This window comes from Macrosteles quadrilineatus, unplaced genomic scaffold, assembly GCF_028750875.1.
Source record: "Macrosteles quadrilineatus isolate MER2022 unplaced genomic scaffold, UCM_ALF_1.0 Scaffold_7__1_contigs__length_78375512, whole genome shotgun sequence".
Taxonomy (NCBI): domain Eukaryota; kingdom Metazoa; phylum Arthropoda; class Insecta; order Hemiptera; family Cicadellidae; genus Macrosteles; species Macrosteles quadrilineatus.
In genome coordinates this window covers 10,359,329-10,378,870 of record NW_026542600.1, presented here as the reverse complement: position 1 = coordinate 10,378,870, position 19,542 = coordinate 10,359,329, and the positions used below count along the sequence as shown (strand labels likewise).

The 19,542-nt window shown below is 32.6% G+C and overlaps 1 protein-coding gene across 1 annotated transcript in view; it reads left to right on the top strand.

Annotated features, from left to right (window-relative positions):
- The window catches only part of LOC128998252 (uncharacterized), a 125,074-nt gene that overhangs the window by 49,551 nt on the left and 55,981 nt on the right, over positions 1-19,542 (top strand). The window contains exon 2 of the mRNA XM_054424306.1: positions 10,997-11,074. Within this exon, the coding sequence (XP_054280281.1) occupies positions 10,997-11,074 (78 nt within the window). The remainder of the gene's footprint in view (positions 1-10,996; positions 11,075-19,542) is intronic.

Sequence of the window (19,542 nt, the reverse complement as noted above, 5' to 3'; positions counted from 1 at the left end):
AATCTCCACCTATTTTTTGCATTACTTATAAATACAGATAAAAATTCAACCTTGAGTTAGGTTAACGTAGGGGTAACCGGAGTACTCAGCAAACGATTATAATAATGCTAGGACTCCAAGACCGACGATTCTAACCAACCTAAAATCTTCTTTTACAGATCTAGATTTTATCTTGAGTTCACTGAATAAATGTTTTAGCACGCAATATATATTGCGAGTCCCATGCCTCACTTTAAGTTTAAGATTCCTAAAATGATTCACTCGCTTAGCTTAGTCAAGAGGTGTTAGGTTAATGAGACATAAGACTGCTTAAGGGTGTTACTCAACGTGTAATGAACAAAAATTTAAATTTAGAAAAACAACAAAAGTAACAAAGTGTTACAACAGCAAAAGAAAACTTAGAAAAGGCAAAAATCAACAATAAAAAGATAAATTAATTTACAACGTTAAAGTTACAAGAAAAGAAAATCAATTAAAAAAAATATAAAAGAATCAGTTACTGCCAAATTATATGACTTGTATGTTTGACAAAATTTTAGTTATATATTTTATTCTTTCTACATACTGTCTATTGTCCCAGAAGCACACACACCAATACACGCACTCCCAAACTCCCGATCTTCTTTCTCCGGTCGCCCGTGGTGATCTCCTCCATTGTCCTTCCGATCCTCCGAGCTCCAAGAGTCTTAACCCCTCCATCTTCTTCATTAGCCCTTCTCATTGGCTGATTACCGATAGGGTGTGTGGCTTATAGGTTAACGGTGTTTCTTGGAAATCAGCCCTACCGGTCATCGCCTAGCTCACATCAGCTGGGAAAGGAATTTGTAAATCGATGCTCATGCTACTGTTCAACTCTGTTCACACCAACTGGTCGACTAAGTGTAATGTGAACAGAGTGTCTGCATAGATGAGCACCGTGGGTACGGGGTTAATCCCCTATATATTGTATATATATATTGAACATATATATTATTGAATATATATATTGTGTCATTAAATATAGTATACGTTATGTAAAATATCATTATTTATATGTTTTCATGTACCAAAATAACACGGTAAGATATTTTATATACAAAAAAAGAAATACAGTCTAATTACAAGACATTATTTACCTAAAACTTAATATTTTTATAAATTTCCTTGGTGAAATGACCAAACATTTCCCTATTATTCCTACACAATCGGTTGATGATAACTCATTTAACAAAAGATTACATAGTGCAAAGACTTTACATTACCCCTAGCAATTCTAAACAGTCCATGAAATTAACTTCACAAAGAAACTTAGTGTTGTTGAGTTACTGCGGGCAAATGCAAATTATAATTTAAGACCAAGTAATGAAAGCCACAAAAGCACAAAACAACGTTATTGTAGTGGTGCGTAATGAGGTATTGGAATGGTGGACTCATAATGAATGTTGTGACAATGGGAGGAACCGCTTCAAGCTGTATCTTCTATAGTTCTTGGTCTTACTTGATGTAGGATATTATCGGGCAAAATATAAACAAATGTTTCCAACAATGGAAGAAATGTTTGAATAGTTCCATAGTTCTTAGCTGCTCGTCGGATATGATTGGACCATGCGAGATATTAACATCATGTTATAAAGTACTAGCAGCTTCATAAAAGGTATTTGGGGTTTATCGTAATATAGTTTGGACTCTACGACATGTTAATATACTGAAGAGTGAGAACATTGGAAGGTTCAATATCAAGAAAGGGATGGAGGAAAAACTGTTTACCTATACTATCGCAAATCCTCCTGATTGAGCCATTTGAAGGAGTGCTTAGTGGGGGTAGATTTTCCCCCAAATCAGGTTGTTTAACATATGAAAAAATAATATAACTGCTTGTAACTATAAATTTCTGCAGTTCTCAATATTATTGAGAATATATCCATACTTATGGATTATTATTGGACCCGACGTAATAAATATGTTTTGTTATTACATTTGGGTGGCTTATTTACAGCTATTCGCGAATTTCCCATACAGGGAAAAGCTATAACCATAGCATCTAGAGGAATAATCTAGTTTCGATTAAATTCGGCACAAACATGTAAACCTACATTTATTCGGACCAGCACGATCTGTTTGGAAACGGGGTATTATGGGAAGTTTTGAAGCCGGAAAAATTAGGGGTGTCCCCATTTTAACCCCCAAATCATATCATTTGACAATTTCTTTTTGAACGAATTTGTAGAGCTTTAAAACAACAAAATAATTTAGTATGATAAAGCATTCTCGAACGCTTAGTGGTTATTAATAAAATTCTAAAAAAACTGTCAATTTTGAGCTCCCATGTTATTGATGGAGTATAAAATAATCTGTTGTAGTTCAGTTCTCTTGTTAATGGGTATGCTTTTGCCTAATTCGGTAAATCGGTTTGTTTCATACTAAACTCTTAACATTTCAATAAAAAAACACACTCCATTAATGTCACTGTAGTAGCAAACCTATGGAAAATAAATCCGACAATTCTAGGGATTATTTGAGTGGAAACCCAACCCCAGGTAGGTAAATTGGCTTAATCTGCAGGTTTGATGAGGCGGGGGTATTTCTTGTGGAACATGATTGCAGCTCACTAAATGTTGTTATTCTGTAGGAATGCTATAGAAAATGCTTAGTTGAAAAACTAAACATCTGGTATGAAATGAATCAGTAAAAATATGTAGCCACCACAAATAAAAACTAATGAACAATTGAGGAACAATTCAGCATTTTATGAGTTGTGTGCGGAACGGTCGATAGGTCCTTTGCGTCCTATGACCTGGAAGGATATTTTCTCCTGATTAATATACGGGTTAGGTTTGCAGCTGACAGATTTTGCTTGCTGGTCACACCTTTAGCGTTTATATTCTATTTACCCAAAATGTTTAGACGTTTGGGTCTGTTGTCAGTAAATGAAAGCTTTTGTTGGTGTCCACATCCTGAAGTAGATCCTTTTGTTTATAGTAAGTTCAGTCCCTGCACTAAAATTCAACTGTTGAAATCAAGCTACACTTCCGATCAGGAGTTTTAAACTAAAAACGTGGCTATGGCAAAACAAAGATTTTAAAAACAACTATAGTGTAGTTTTTCCGAACACAACAGCTCAGAAGCTATTGTAACTTGGAGGTAGCTAGACGTTGTAGGTTCGAGACTAGCTACTACACTAATTTATCACTGTGGTCACCAGTAGCTTACTCAAGTTACTTAATGACTTTTATCAATTGTTCAGGTAAATAAATGCATGATTTGTATACCTTTTGACGCTATATTTTTGACGCTAAAGACAACACATTTTGCAATTTCTTTTTGAACCATTTTGTAGAGTTTAAAAACAAATCATTTAGTATTAAATCGTTGTCATGCGCTCAATAACGCGCGAGAAATTCGAAAAAAAAACTGTAAATACAATATTTATATGTTATCCTTATGGAGAATAAGCAAACTTTTGAAGTTTATGAACATATTTTGACCGAATTTGGAAAATGTATCTATTTCATACAATACTTTTAACATTTAACTATATCACACTTTATTACCTTCCCTGTAGCAGCAAACAAAAAAAAATTAAAGAGGCTGCCAACCTTTTTTTTAAAAAAAACTTAGGTAATATACTTAAACTTATTATATATAGTCATTTCAAATATGACATTTTTAAGGTGACATTTTAGTGATGGCAATGGAAATTCACTTAGTCTGCAGGTTTGTTGCGGCGGAAGTATTTTGCTTGTATTGATTATGGCATCCACCTCTGGTTTTTGTGGGGTTTCGGTTTAATAATTTTGAATCTTTCAAGAATGTAGAGTAACGGATCTGTTTTGATTTGTATTGAGGCAGAGAAGGGCTTACAGTGTTCCTTTGTTTATCTTATGGTTATAATGACATTTTCTACGGTTCTAATTGACTTCTCTGGGAATATTACCTTTTTTAATTTTAAATGTCCTAATTCTATTCATCCAAATTAAATTTGAAAAGCCAGTAGCCAAGCAGAATGTTACTGATGTTACGTGATTTTAACAACACAAGAGGTTCCTTAAAAAATAAAAAATAAAATAAACAGAGTGAGATTATTTTTACAGTTACAAAAGGTGTTAAAACGTATAAGATATACCTGCCGGAGCTCATCCATCTAGTCCGCCTCTTAAAAGAGGAGGGTCTCTTAGCCCTCAGCACTTAGCTCAAACTTCTAACCTCTTCATTGATACCTTTAAAACCCAACCTTACTTTCCCGTTAATCATGTATGTGAAGTAAATAGTTGAGATAAACATGTTTTTAAAGAGGATTGAAAAAAAATGTGGTTTGAAAATAACTCATTTCAGAGTTAATCTGTAGTTAAAGGTCTTTCCTTAAGAAACAGGTTTTATAGTAAATTTACAAGAAGTGTAATTGTTAACTAAATATGTATAATGTCAATAAAATTCCGCCATTTTATAGCTTGTTAAATAAAAACTTAGCTTAATCGTGTTTTCCTCTCGCACGAAAATAAAATGTAAGCACTCATTCGCCTGTTGGGTCTGATGATTGGAGTGTCCAATCGAAATCGATCACCACTTACCATCTTTTTTGTATATTTACCGTCTTGTGAGTAACAGTATAAGCGTAAATATATGTTTTAAGTGTAAAGACGTTTCTTTTATTTACTTTCCATAAATTTAATAACACATACAATGCTGATCAAGTAATTTTGAAAATAAAACTAATATATTACAGTTCTAAATATGGGAATAAATTAATGTAGGGACATGTGAACTAAAAAGAAAATTGAAAGGACTTACAATATTCAATGTACAAAATATGGTTGATAGTTATCCAAATTCCATTAAAGTAATATTCAATTGTATTTTTAACTGTATTTCATTGGGTGTGTGTACCTTACAACTGTACATTCCTTCCAATAACTTTTGCAAGGTGAAATTCAAAGTTTTAATCTTCGTCTATTATTTCTCCTCATTGAACAAAAAAAGTAAATAATGTTATAGCAGTTATAAGTTTTAATTGTTTATTTTCTGACACCTAAAATAGTTGCTTAAATAAAACAATAGCATAGTTTTTTTTAATATCTTTCAAAATAAAAACCTAATGCATGTTTAATTTAGATTAAATTCAACATTTTTCTTGGTTTTAGTGAAACTTACTGAAATGCACCCATTACGATATATTGCAATTTGTTTATACCAAAAAGTCGTAAATATTTATATAACTCTTTATTTAATAAGACTTAATATTTAGCTTACAAAAAGGAAATACAAAATACTTACAAAACAGTTTAATAAAGCACATATCTTGTGAAAAGCTTTTTAAGGGTTAATCGCTGATAATAATATTTAATTCTATATCAAAGTGATAAAACTTCTTGAGCAAATTCACAGTTGGGTATTTCCAGGGAAGATCCAAAGACCAATAGAGAGGTAAATGACCGCTTATTGACTAAGTCATTCATAACGCAGTCATCTGCAGGAGTTTACCTTTATAACGACAATTCTGTCTTATGGCTCGGACTCGGTCCAAAATATGGGCTTTCGGACTATTTCGAGAATATTCGGGTATTGTTGTGGATAATAGGCTTAAATAATTATCTATGAATTATTAGGTATCCACTGTGATGAAAATATCTTAGTCAGATAAATGATTTTGTGTTAGTGAAATCGGTCTTATATTATTATTTTCAGTACACTACCATCACACATCGCTTTCATTTGGAAATACAAACCTTAAAATATAATCATTTTAAAGTTAGTTTAAATTCATTTTTGTGTTCTGTGAATGTATACGTGATATGTAAGACCTTAATCTCTTTTAAGATAACAAACCTTAATCTGATATTGTAATAGATATCTTTAAAGTTTTCGTGAGATTTTGTTCAGACCCTAATAAGAAGAATCTGTTTCATTTTTTTAAGGAAAAAATATTGTAGAAGAAAAAATTAATGATTTTACCTTAAATTACTTCAAATATGTTTTGGGTCGTAAGTAAACATTCCATGATAATAAATTGAAGTAGAGATATTAACAATATGTACTAGATCTTTCCCAAAATTGAACTTTTTTTTAAATTTTTTCTACGTATCGACAAAATTTAAGAATTACTAAAAAAACATTATTTGGGGAGTTTTCTTGATAACATTTTCTTGGATAATGTTACTATATTGCTTGTGCTGGTTATGAACGAGAAGAATCAGTCAAAAATATTGATAGAGGATTCTGAAATTCACTACTTATAGCTGATTGTATAACATCAATATAGTATTGAAACTTTAAATCTCATGGGCCAAAGGACTGGATTAATATCTCAAACAATATTCTACTCGTTGAGAGCAGCAAGAATTTAACATTTCAAACTCAATATATTCAGTTTATAAAAAATGTGTTAAAATCGTTCAATTCGCTCATGTACAATACTAAACCAAATACTACTATAGTTCTGTAGGAGCTTTACCTGTGTTTTGCAACGTAATATGAATGTTAATAGATGTGACAGAGCACCACTACTGATATGTTCCAAACATAGTTTTATAGCCAAGGAATCTATAAAGTATAATTCATTGTACTTATTTTCATAGAATATCAAATTTATAAATTTTTCAGCTGTTTAGAGTATAAAAATGATGTCCTTTGGGAAACGTACAAAATACTAATTTAAACATTGTAGTTTTTTTCTTTTTCTCTGAGAATAAAGATTTATCCCAAAATTATATCTTAAAAATTTGAAAAGTCCCGGGAAAGAACCCCAGATTAAAATTTAATTCGGAAAAGTCTAGTGAATTTTATATCTTGGAAGCATTGGAAGATTTACAGACATACCCAATCTCAATATATACAATATTCAAAACATGTTATCCTGTAACTTTTAAGTATCACTAAATCTACGTAACAGACACGTAGGGAAGAATTGATCATGATCATAATGAGAATCGGGGGGAGAGCTGGTCTTGTGGTAAAGCGTAGAGCTTTCGTCCCAGAGGTCCTTGGTTCAAATCCTACAATTCACCAATAAATTTATATTTATTAGATAATGCCTAACTCTCAAACCCTTGCCTGTAGTAATCAAAACCGTCCCGGGAAAGAACCTAGTCATAGGATATAAAGGATTGGGCTCACAAAAAGGCAAGATCATATCATGATCGTATGACAATGGGGGACAAGCTGGTCTAGTGATAGACCGTGGGGCTTTCGTCCCATAAGTTCTTGGTTCAAATCCTATAATTCGCCGATGCATTTATACATATTAAAAAAACCGCAAACTTCAAGTCCTAGCTTGTAATATGTAAAACGGTTCCGGCAAACAGCCTAGTCCTAGAATATAAAGGGTGGGGCTTAAAAAAGGCACCGAACATGATCGTGGCAGGCCAAACACGGCTCAAGGAAAAACAAACAGATTTAACACTTGGCTCAATCTGGGGCCTAAGGAGATACGGAGGTAATGGCCCACTGTTTGTGTAGAGATAAAGTGTTTAAGCTGGACACTGCGTTGGCGGCGGATATCCACGTGATCTATTTGACGCTTCTAAAAGAATTACTTGCAATAGGATCGAGAAGGGATGGAAACGTCAAAATGTTATAAGATTAATTGCATTTTAATACAAATAAAATATAATACACCCTCCATCACAGTTCGATTGATTTAGATTGCACCACAAAATGGTGAATTTATAGGAATGATGGCAGTGATCGGATTTGACCAGTCAAACCAGTGATAATCAAGCCCAAATGATCTTTATTATAAAATATTTTATACCGGGTAAATCAGACCACCCGTGCACATATTTAAACGTGATATACACCTGCTTGAGTAACTCACTGACTCACTGATCAGGTATACAAATGTTTACCCCCTTCTTGAATAGCTAGGGATCTGATTTTTTTTTGTGGAGGTCCGTTTCGGTCCCAAACCACACAGAAAGTCCAAAAAGTTACATTTTCAAATAACAACCCCACCAAAAAATTCCCTTAAATCTCCCTTTTTTTAGAAAATACGTTTTTTTTTAAGCCTATAGCTCGAAAACGGTAAGAGCTAGCAAATATTTGAAAGAATTTTCATGTTCAGGTATTAAATTTTCTACAAGACACTCTCAGGCGTTATTCAAAAATCACACACCTTCACCTTCAAAAAACGCCCTACTTCTTAAATCTGTAAAATGACTTGGATTTTTGACGTGTTTTTAATTTTTAAACCTACTTTTCCGACATATATTTTAACTTTCAACGATCCCAACATTGAAAAGTGCCTAAAGTGAAATTAAAAAAGTGCAGTGGGGGGATTTAATTATACTGTAGTATTGTATAATAACACCAATTCGTAAAATACCAATAAAGAAATTGTTTAAAATTAATCTTATAAAATACCTTATAAATAGTAATTTACAAAATACTATAATGCACAACCTCCATAGTAAAGGGGTTAAGGGTATAAAAGGGTTCAGATTTTTTTCCAAAGGTGGTGGAGGGAATTGAGTATATGAAACATATTGTGTAATATCGTCTAGAGGCTATTTTTTATACATTATTTGAAAGTTTTATTTTGTTACATAAGAGATATTAGAAGTGCACTTTGCTGCACTTATTTAATTTAATCTGGCCTAAATAGTTTATATTTTAAATTTGTTTACTAATTGTGGAATATTTTATTTGTCTTCTTAGAGTGTGATTTTATCTCCCAAACTATTTTGCAGCATTCTATTCTGACACGAATGGTAAACACTTTATGCAAATACAAATCAATAGACGAAAGTTACTTCTATATTCTTCATACGAATATAGCAAATCATTTCAACGTGTTTTCGTGGTTTTCACGTACATTGAGTAGTCAGTATTTGCCATCTGCTTGGCGTTAGAGGATTAATGCTTTTATGTCACATTATGCCTTTTTCTTCATCCTGTTATACACTATTAGCGATATTAAGACTTTTACTAAATGTAAGAGAAATAATTTGGTGTGATGTGAAGGGATAGGAGGTAGAACATGGGAAGTATAAAAACAAAGAATTAAGACTTGGTGCATTTTGTCGGCCAGAAATTGTCAATTTAAAAATGCTACGATCCAGTGTGATAGTTTATTTTTAGTTTATTTTAGTAGGCTACTGAATGTTTCTATTTTTTTACGCTATATGGTAATGTGCTTCTGACGAAATTTTTTAAAGGGCAAAACTTCAGTCCTTATGGTTCAGGCTCGATCCTCGCTAAAAACAATAGATATCGGACGATGTTTACGAAATCCCCAAAATCTTCTGAATAACCATTGAGGAATGACAATTTGACAAATTTATTTTTTTCATCCTCTATTAACTACATAAAAAACACGTTTTACCTTCCCATATCAGCAATCCTAAGTAGCCGTCAAATATCATGTTCTTTAAATGGGAATTAATATGACTTGTTTAGGGACATATGTTTTAAAAAGCCTAATCAGACCGATAGAAATTTGCTAAGTGAGCAGGTTTGGTGTGGTGGGGTATTTAGCCTTGTTATAAAGCTATAACTCAGTAATTTGGATCCCATCTTAAGCTACAAGTCCAATTTTGTATAAAACAAAAACTGATAGGTAAGACACCTTTGCAAGGATGACCTTGGTAGGTTAATAAACTATCTCTATATTGGAAAAATACTTACTCCAAAAGCCATACGATATGTAATTTTTATTTTTTTGTAAATCCTTGTTTAGAGTTTAAGGGGAAATATATAGTGGAAAGTTAATGTTTCCATATCACAGTCTATTTTAAGAATATTAATTCAACAGGAAGTAGTAAGAAAATAGTATAAAGATTAAAAATAACGCTATGTTGCATTTTCCGCTTTATTATCATAGCTAAATGTATTTTCTTGTCCTACGTGAACGAAACCGATGTACTTTCTTCTTTTAAGTAATAAACAAATAGTTTTAATATAATCGTGATGGATTATCGTTTATTTTAACGGTTTTCAATTGCAGCTATGCTTTGATACCCTTATTGGGGACGACTAACTAGCCTTTATGATATTTTGTATTCTCTTTAATGCTGGATATTAATACTAATATTACATATACCTAAGGTAAATATACAATGGTATTATACCGCATGACTCTACAGTTCAATGAACTTAATACGAAATAACGACGTTAACACAATCATCTTATGAAATAAAAACTCTCAAACTTTTCTAATTCTCAAGGAAGTGGTCTTTTAACCTACGCTATAACAGGTTGAAAACTTCTTTGAGAAAGTTTGTAAAACAAAGATTATAGTTGCCAAAACACATTAGGTTAAGCATGAGCTTTAAGTGTACCTATAATCTTGGTATGCAAGATTGTGTTGTCGTTTACACTCATATGGTCGTTGCTTTGTGCTAATTTTGTCATAGTCATATTGTTATAGTAACGTTAGAAAACCCTGGTACAATGTTTGTGTTAGTATAATTTATTCTAATTAGAACCTTTGACTATCAATACAACTAGATATTCCATCCCCATGTTAAATTTGTAGCCAGATCTTTTATCAATATCGTCGTAGTTGATGTGAGCCACCTACACATTGTGCTGATCTAAATTACTAAATTCTGTCGAATACACAACAATTTTTACCAACTCAAACTTAAGGAATGACTTATGATGAGTTATAGCAACTGTTATGACCCAACAACCTGGTCAGCAACAAAAAGTAAGGCATTGAATTTTAGAGACTAGTGCATTCTGTGACTGGCTCAAACAACTACGTTATTTTTTAATAAAACAAAATGGCAACAGCTGGTCCATAGATGGGAAGTCTACTTCAGGATCCAATAGTCAATTGTAGAACTGAAACCCTGGGCAAAATGTAAGCTGTAGCTGAAACTCTCCAATATAAAGGCAGATACGGCAGATACTTCAGAAAAGGTGTTGGGATACTTTTTGATCACATTAGTGTAAGGACATTTGCATCATAATTTAACCATGCATATCCAAGGCGGCTCCAAGGTACCGTTTTCAGCTGAAATAATCTAGATTTTGGATTTTCATTTATGCTGTATGAGTGATAGACTGGGGGCCTTACAGCGGGGGCCGAGCAGAGAGTGGTCGGAGTGAGATCAGCTGTCCGAGGAGCTTACCCCCTCCGAAGACGTTTCACGGCCCGTAAGTTTACCCAAAAATCCCTTTCTCAAATTTTGGGAGTTTTCTGTATGTACAGAGTCACTTAGTTAAAGGATGTTAAAAGTGGTTAGTATACATTACTACCGTGCTATTCATGTAGTCCTACATAGGGTACTGGATTTTTTCGGAGAGTTACTAGGAGTAAAAGTTACATAAACAACTTAATGTTAATTATATTCAATAGTGATGATCAAAAACAAATAAAATTATGGCGAAAAGCCAAACACTATTAATCAACAAAAACATAATAAAAAATACATTCCACTGCTAGTCTCAATAAACATGAATAAGTGAAGTAAAATCAATGAGTAAATTCATTAACCAAAGATTAAGCTTTGAAACATATTTGTATCAATCAATAAAAGTGTATAGATCAATAAATTTATTATTTAAGGCCCAAATATTCAAATATTTTACTAGATTGCAGATTAACTGTCGACGATAGATACAAACTAATTTGAACGTGAAACCGCACAATAAACATTCATAATTATAACTCGTCAGACATATTTCTTATACCAACCAAAGCATAAAAAAATATAAAAATGCAATTTTACGAAAAAAAAAATTAATAAATAAAAGGCTGTTGTAAGAATTACATTATGACAGCGATTAGGTTAATCTTTCTAAATGTCAGCCAGAAATCAGCTGTTTAAAGACATATTTTAAAATTAAATTTCGTTTATCATAATTTACAGAGGTAGTAAATTAATTTAAATAATTCAATTAATAAAAATATAATATTCTTATTTTATTATCAGTCATACAATGATATTCAGTTAATGAACCGAACCGAAAGAAGTGTTAATTAATTTTATGGCTTTGATTGTTTTGTCATACTGTATTGTTGTTAGTTAAGCTTATTAAACAACTTGATTGAATTTGTCCTGTTTAATATTGATTAATCATACATATTCAAAATATCAAAAACAAATAATTTTACAGTTATTCATAAAATAATCACCATATTTCGATACTGGTGAAACTGACCTAACCTAACTTACAGAACCCTAACCACATCAAAGTAAACTTAGTGAATTCTAATTCTGGTAGGTACTAACTACCTTGTAGGCTGATGTACATGAAGTTAAATTAAATTTAAAGTATTTGGTGCGATTTAAAGAAACTAAAACGATTATTTGCGTCAAAAGCAACAAAAAAAAAAACACACACACACACAAATCACATTAAGAATGTAACAAGTGTTTAATTAGAAGCCAATGTAAACTATTTTACATATTCAACTGGGTAAAAGTTAAATGAAGCAATATTTCATTATTTGAACAGTTAATGTGTTGTACAGCAGAAAACACCCAAAATGTTAACTTTCTTTCACCCATTGTCAGTTTGTTTGGTTGTTGTACTGGTTTGCTACATGTTGTAAAATAAAGTTCTTATTGCAGGATTTTAAATCTCCGTATTTGACAAGTTTGAGCAGCTGGAGGAAAGAGTGTTTAAAATACATTACTACACCATGTGATGGTGTTAGGCTTCGAGCTATACAGGGTGTCCATAAAAAACGTTTCAGGACTTTGGGAAATGAATCCTCATACTAAAATTAAGAAAAAAGTTTATGTGAAGGTATGTCCGAAAATACACATTTACCCAGATATCCACCATTTTGTTTTTTTATACTAAAATATTTTTATCTGTGAAGTTTTTCATTCGATAATTAATTATGAAATTTGGTAAGCATGTTAACATACACAAGACCTATTATAAAAAAATAATTCAGTTGGTCCGATGGTAAATTTCAAAATGGAGACTGTTTGAATTTTTATTTCTTAAATAACTCAAAAACGGCTGATTCTATAAAAAAATATCAAGAATACCTTTTTTAGCATTTGTAATTCCATATCAAACAATACCAAGATAAAAAAAATCAGATAGCAGATAACTGAAATAGAAAGTTTTTTAATTATGAGATCTGGCAAAAATAAGTGTTCCCCGACTAACTTTACCTTATTTTTACACCAAAAACGTTATATTTCAGTTATCTTTTGTCCGATCTTTTTGATATTGGTATTGTTTGATAGAGAATTACAAATGCTAAAACCAGTAACCTTGACATTCTTTCATAGATTTAGCCATTTTTGAGTTATTTAAGAAATAAAAATTCAAATGGCCGCCATTATTATTTTTCTATAATAGGTATTGTGTATGTTAACATGCTTGCCAAATTTCATAATCATCAAATCAAAAACTTCATAGATAAAAATATTTTTGTATAAAAAACAAAATGGCGGATATCTGGGTAAATATGCATTTGCGGACACACCTTCAATAAGCTTTTTTCTTCCTTTTAGTATGAGGATTCATTTCCCAAAGTCCTGAAATGTTTTTTATGGACGGCCTGTATTTGTTTTTCGATTAATCGAAGTTAATAAAATGGACGTTTTTTTACATATAAATATGTGTCCAATATAAAGCATAATTTGGTTTAAATTCATGCATGAGAAGTAGCATGCCTAAAACTCACAGGAACCTAAGCCCTTAAATTATGTTTTGTACAGATATTTTATTAAGAAAACTCACTTTTAACTTTAAGATTAACGAAATTTTTTGCAGCTGTTATATACCGGATATATTTCAGCGTGGGGTTTTCCAGTAGTTAAAAACACGTTTACTTCTATCACTAAATGACTTCTTAATCAGCAGAGGATAAGTAATTAAACTTACTTTTCCTATATAATTTTGTATTTATAAAATTAAACTACAATTTCAATTTTAGAAAACGATGATTAAAGTAACTTTTAAAATATGACTCAGTTCTAAAACTTAATTTGAAATTTACAAAAAAATATACGTATTTAAAGGATGAGACGTTTAAAAAAAAATGTATAGGAATTATCAACATTTTTAGGTTTTTTGTCGATCATGGTATTTTTTTTGCCAAAAATGTTGTCTACGTGGATAATGTTTACATCCTTTGTATGGACGTATTTTCCTTTGTGAGGTAATTAATAAAATTTTAAGGAGGACTAGTGAATACCATTAAAGTAAGCATAACCGCATAACTCTCATAAGTTTTCCTATTTTCCCCTCTAAAAGCCCGTTGAAAAATAACCATTTCTATTGTCTGAGTTATTCCTGCTTTTTACTGTAAACTTTCCCTGTACACCTGTAAAATAACAGAAAAATTCATTGTTATGATTTAAAGGTCACGTACATCGACTCTACATTTAAAAACAAACCCCAAAACTATAAATAAACAATTAAAGAACCCAACTGAGGTCCACATCTTTTTCGGATATTTTGATAACAAAACAAGTTTTATTGTCCCAGGGAAAAGTTAAATTGGCTCAAGGTGTGAAGTTAGAAAAGTTAGATTTCGATTTCAACGTGTTTATTGTGAGATCTCACAAGAGTATTGTCGTCAAGAAGTGAAGGAAATTACATTTCACAACACCACCACATACTCCGCGGAATCTTTGTACTGCTAATTTTCGCTGCGCCTTTATTCTGATCAAACAAATCTCATCTTCTTTCAGATTTAAACGTAAACTTTGGTAAATATTTTTTTCCTACAGTCACCCGAAAAAGTAGGCTTCCTTGTACTGTTTATACTGTAGTACAAAGAGCTGCTAATTGCTGCATTTACTTACTTTGTCGTACGGTTTATACTTTGGCACACATCAGGATTCCAACCAAACAACACAAAACAGCGTGGTTTTATTATGCACGTAATCCGTGTCCGCTTGGGAATAGGTTGGCAACAAAGATAATAATACTATGATCAGCTGATTGACTATTATAACTACGATTTAACCTGGAATTTCGTGTTTGTAGTTTGTATTATATTTTCGTTCAACGCTTGGTTTGAACATAACCTGAAGTGTAGTATTTGAAAGATGAATAATAAGTGGGCCTAACATGTTTGAAAATAATGAACTCAGTGAAAGTGATTTTGAATATAATGGTAGATTAGAAATAGTAGAAACTGAAAACATGTTTCATTAAACCTGTTACCTGAAAAACAAGAAAGAAGTATGAACGAGAATACTAACTGTTAGACAAATAACTATTGTAAAGTAAAATCTAAGAAGTACTACGGAGCATTTATTTACGTTTCAATGAGCAGTTTAGAAGTTTATGCAAATATTACATCCACCTTAATGTTGAATGCATGTGTAAGGCTTTCAATTTACTTTATATACATTTTGAAACATATATTGTGAAGTCAAATTGAAGAATACCACTTTTTTGGGTTCAGGGGGGTACCAAAACGGATATTTCCACTCAAACAAACAAAAGTTGAAAAAAAAAACAATACTTTCTTCATACTTCTTCATACCAAAGATTAGACGAAACAAAATTCTCTTCTGTTTCAAAGCTATCAAAAATAAACAATAAACCAACACATGTTTTGACACAATCAATTGTACCAAGTTAAACGCCAATTTACATTATTACACCCTGTATGATTAAATCCGATTTCCAGCTTTCAAAACCAATTATTCGGACTCAAACTGGAGTGTTAAATCTGTTGAAATCGGCCGTGGTATTTTGGGAAAAGCCCAAGCAAAATTTGATTTAACACAAATTTGGGTACACAACGTTGAATCGTGTTTGGAAAACGAGGCTAAGTTGAACATACGACTAAGCATTAAAACTCATGTTGGCTTTGGGTGATGAAAATACTTTTATAATACTGTTCAAATATTACAATTTTCGTAACAAAATATATTGTATCAACAATATAAAACATACAAAAACATCCGTTTATGTTTTTTGTTGTTTTGATATTTCAGAGAGCTTGAATACATTTTGTTGTAATGTTTCAATTCCTTAATTTATGACAGGAAAACACGATTTTCTTATTAGTTGCATTACAAATGTAGGTATTTTTTCGTGTGGTACACTGTGATATTTATAGGAAAAAATTTCAAGTAAGCTTAATAGAAGGGCTGGCAGTTTAACCATAGACTAACCAACACAAGTAAACTTCCCATCCCATTGTAAATTTTGAAGCTCTTTCTTCGTGTCTAGTTCATGTCCGGTGACACTGATCGCTGGTGTCAACAAAATTTTGTTTCTGTTATTTTCGGGTTAATTTAATGTGCTTTAATTTTTGGTTATACGCGTATAACTAGGTGACGAGTTATTGTTTATGATTAGATCGTTTTATTTTGTCAAACGAGGTGTTAAAACAAGAAACAAATTGTAAACAAAACACGACCTCTACAGTGCACCGGACAGAAATAACCTTAAAATTGGCATCAGCTGTTCATAAGGATGAGAAATCTACTATGTTTGAGTATGTTTGATCTATGGTTGAACATTCTTTGGAGTTTTTAAATCATACAAAAAGAAACAATTAAAAAAAAACTTTACCAGTATAGTAATTTGCCAGAGGGTCCAAAAGATCTTACCAGTGTACTCCTATGTTGTTTAACGTGTGATAAAAACGTTAATTACTCGAAAATGTATTCTCGAATCTATTTTCGCAGACGTTCTTAAACTCAACGCATTCACAAATTTTCTTACTTTTACAATGTTAAAATATTAATCGCTGTTCAAAGTCAATAGTTAAGTTAAACATTTTACGTTACTTAGTATGATTATTGGGGAGCGCTGGTCTATTGGTAGATCGTGAGGCTTCGGAGCCTGAGGTCCTGGGTTCAAATCCCGCCAATTACCGATGGATTTTATTTATATGATAATGCCGCGACCCTCTAGGACTAGCCTGAAGTAATTATAAAACAGTTCCGGGCTATAACTAGCGTCCTAGGATGTGAAGGTGGGCGTATGTTAATTTTTTTTTACATTTGCTTGTATATTGGCTGATTTAAATCAGTTTTCGCCTCGGAAAGGTCCCGTCTAGCATTAATCAATTCTAAATTCACAGCCAGTGTCGACTAACAGCCAATCTACGCTAAAACGATTCCTGCGTAATTTTTATTGACGTGTGCCACCGTAGGTTGTTAACTGCTTTCCAATTTGTATCAGATTAAGCACCAATCAATTTGTTTTCAATAAAAGTGATTCCATGATTACTTCAAAAAACAAAGCCGTATTACCAAATTAGACCAGGACTGTATTTTTACCTTCGAAGCTGTGGATATATTTGGAGCTTGGATAAGGAAATCAAAGGTTCTTTAAGAGAGAGCGAAACAAAATTGATACGTTTAAAAATGATCTAAAAGTAATCATAGCTAAAAAATACTTAAATTAGTTTGTATGCCTGTTCAATTAGTAGTAGCAATGTTAACACCATATCCTGTATTTTTGTATGGCATTTGGCCTTTGGAAGAAAAAATAAAATAGCCTATAAAAGAAATTCTTGTTCACTTCTTAACAATTCCCAAATATTTAAATATAAGCTAATGTAATGATAGTTTTTGAAATTCCAAAAACTTCTATTTCATGCAATCCAAGGTTAGAAGTCAAACTTCAATCCTACCGAATGAAACTAGTTGGTCCTGTGTAGATAATGATTTCCAAGGGAATTTATGACATTAGTAGCCAATCGTCAAACAAAACTATGTTTGATTAATCATAAGGAAATCACATTATTACAAATAAATTATTTCTTAAATTCTTGCATATAAATAATTTTCAATATTACAGCATATTACAATATGCTGCAAAAACGCTTCAATTAACTGGAGTCATTGGGTTTACATCAACACAATATTAATAGTATTCTAATCGTAAAACAGCTCACTATAGTAAATTAAAATACTAGACCTTATAATATTACTGAAACAAAACTATTTACCTTTTCTTAATATTGAACCATTAATCTTAACTTTATATCACATGACACACACACATTCACTGATCACAAACACTACAACGAACACTACACGGTAAAGACGATTCCATACGTTACAAGTAGTAACACGAAAGTATGTCCAACCGTTCATCGACAACATTTACCATTTACCATTTACCATCCGGTGTCTTCTCCACAATCCAGGGATCGGGGAATCGTCAAACTTCTTCCTGATCAAACTTCAGGGGAATGATGGGTTTGTAGGCCTATTCACGTCTCAGGTGTTGGAAAGTGTGCTCCACAATAAATTCGAAGACTGTGTAGTATGGCCTATCTGTTAAGTATTGTTTTAGTTTACTATTGAAGGTGACAGGTTTTTTGATGGTTTTGAGTTGTGGTGGTAATAAATTGAAGAAGTAAGAGCCAGAGTAGTGAGGACTATTGTTGAATTTCTGCAATCGATGTTGTGGCAGGTCTATGTTATGTGTGTTGCGGAGGTTGTATGAATGTTGTTCTGATCTCAGGGTAGGTGTCGATTGTTTTGCAAGTGTGATGGATTCCAACAGGTACAGGGATATAACTGTAAGGATTTTGTGGTCCCTGAAGATCGGCTTGCAGTGTTCATGATTTGGCAGTTGAAAGATTGTCCTTATGGTCTTCTTTTGGATGGTGAGGATGCGTTCCATGTTCCTGTCCGCTGTGGATCCCCATGCAGCAATCCCATAACGCAAATGTGAACAAAAGAGGGAGTGGTAGGCTATTAATGCTTTAGTTTCATTGGCGATGGCTCTAATTCTTCGAACAACGTGGTGTGCAGAAGATAGTTTTCCACAGAGGTAGTCAACGTGGTCCTGCCAGCTGAGATGTTGATCGACATATATTCCAAGGAACTTTGTTGAGCGCGATAGGGGTATGCTGAGGTCATGCCAATTGCCACCAGATTCGTTTTTGTTGTTAGGAGTAAAGTTTACGAGGACAGTCTTAGATTTGTTGATGTTAAGTTTCATAGAATTGCACGTAGTGGTTGCGCTGTCAATTGTTGAGTTTACTAGGTTACTATTGTCAATATGATGGTTGGTGGGTACTACTATGGTTGTGTCATCTGCAAACAATATACAATTTATGTTGCCGTTGAATGATTCTGGTAGGCTGTTGATATAAATCAGGAAAAACAGTGGACCGACTATCGAGCCCTGTGGAACGCCTCTGGTAGTCTTCCTCAAACTTGACTTAATGCTTGAAACAGTGTTTTTCTGCTGGTGCTGAATTTCTACAAACTGGAGTCTGTCTGTAAGGTAGTCTACAATCCAACGCTGGGCTTTGTCTGTAATGTTTAATTTTTGCAGTTTGCTCATAAAAATATTCCAGTCTAAGTTATCGAATGCCTTTTGCAGGTCTAGAAAAATTCCTGTTGCACTTTTTTTGCCTTCCCAGATGCTATTTATGTCCTTGCATAGCTTAGCTATTGCTGTGTTTGTGCTAAATCCCTTCCTAAACCCATGTTGGCAAGGGGAAAGTAGGTTGTTGTCTTCCAAATAGGCTATTAGCTGATTATGGATTGTCCTTTCAAGCAGTTTGGAGATGGTGGGTAGGTTTGAGATAGGCCTATAATTATTGGGGTCCAACCTTTCGCCCTTTTTAAATACTGGGTAAATTTTGGCAATTTTCATTTTACTGGGGACAACGGCTTGCTGTATGGACGAATTTATTATGTGATGGACTGGTTTTAGAA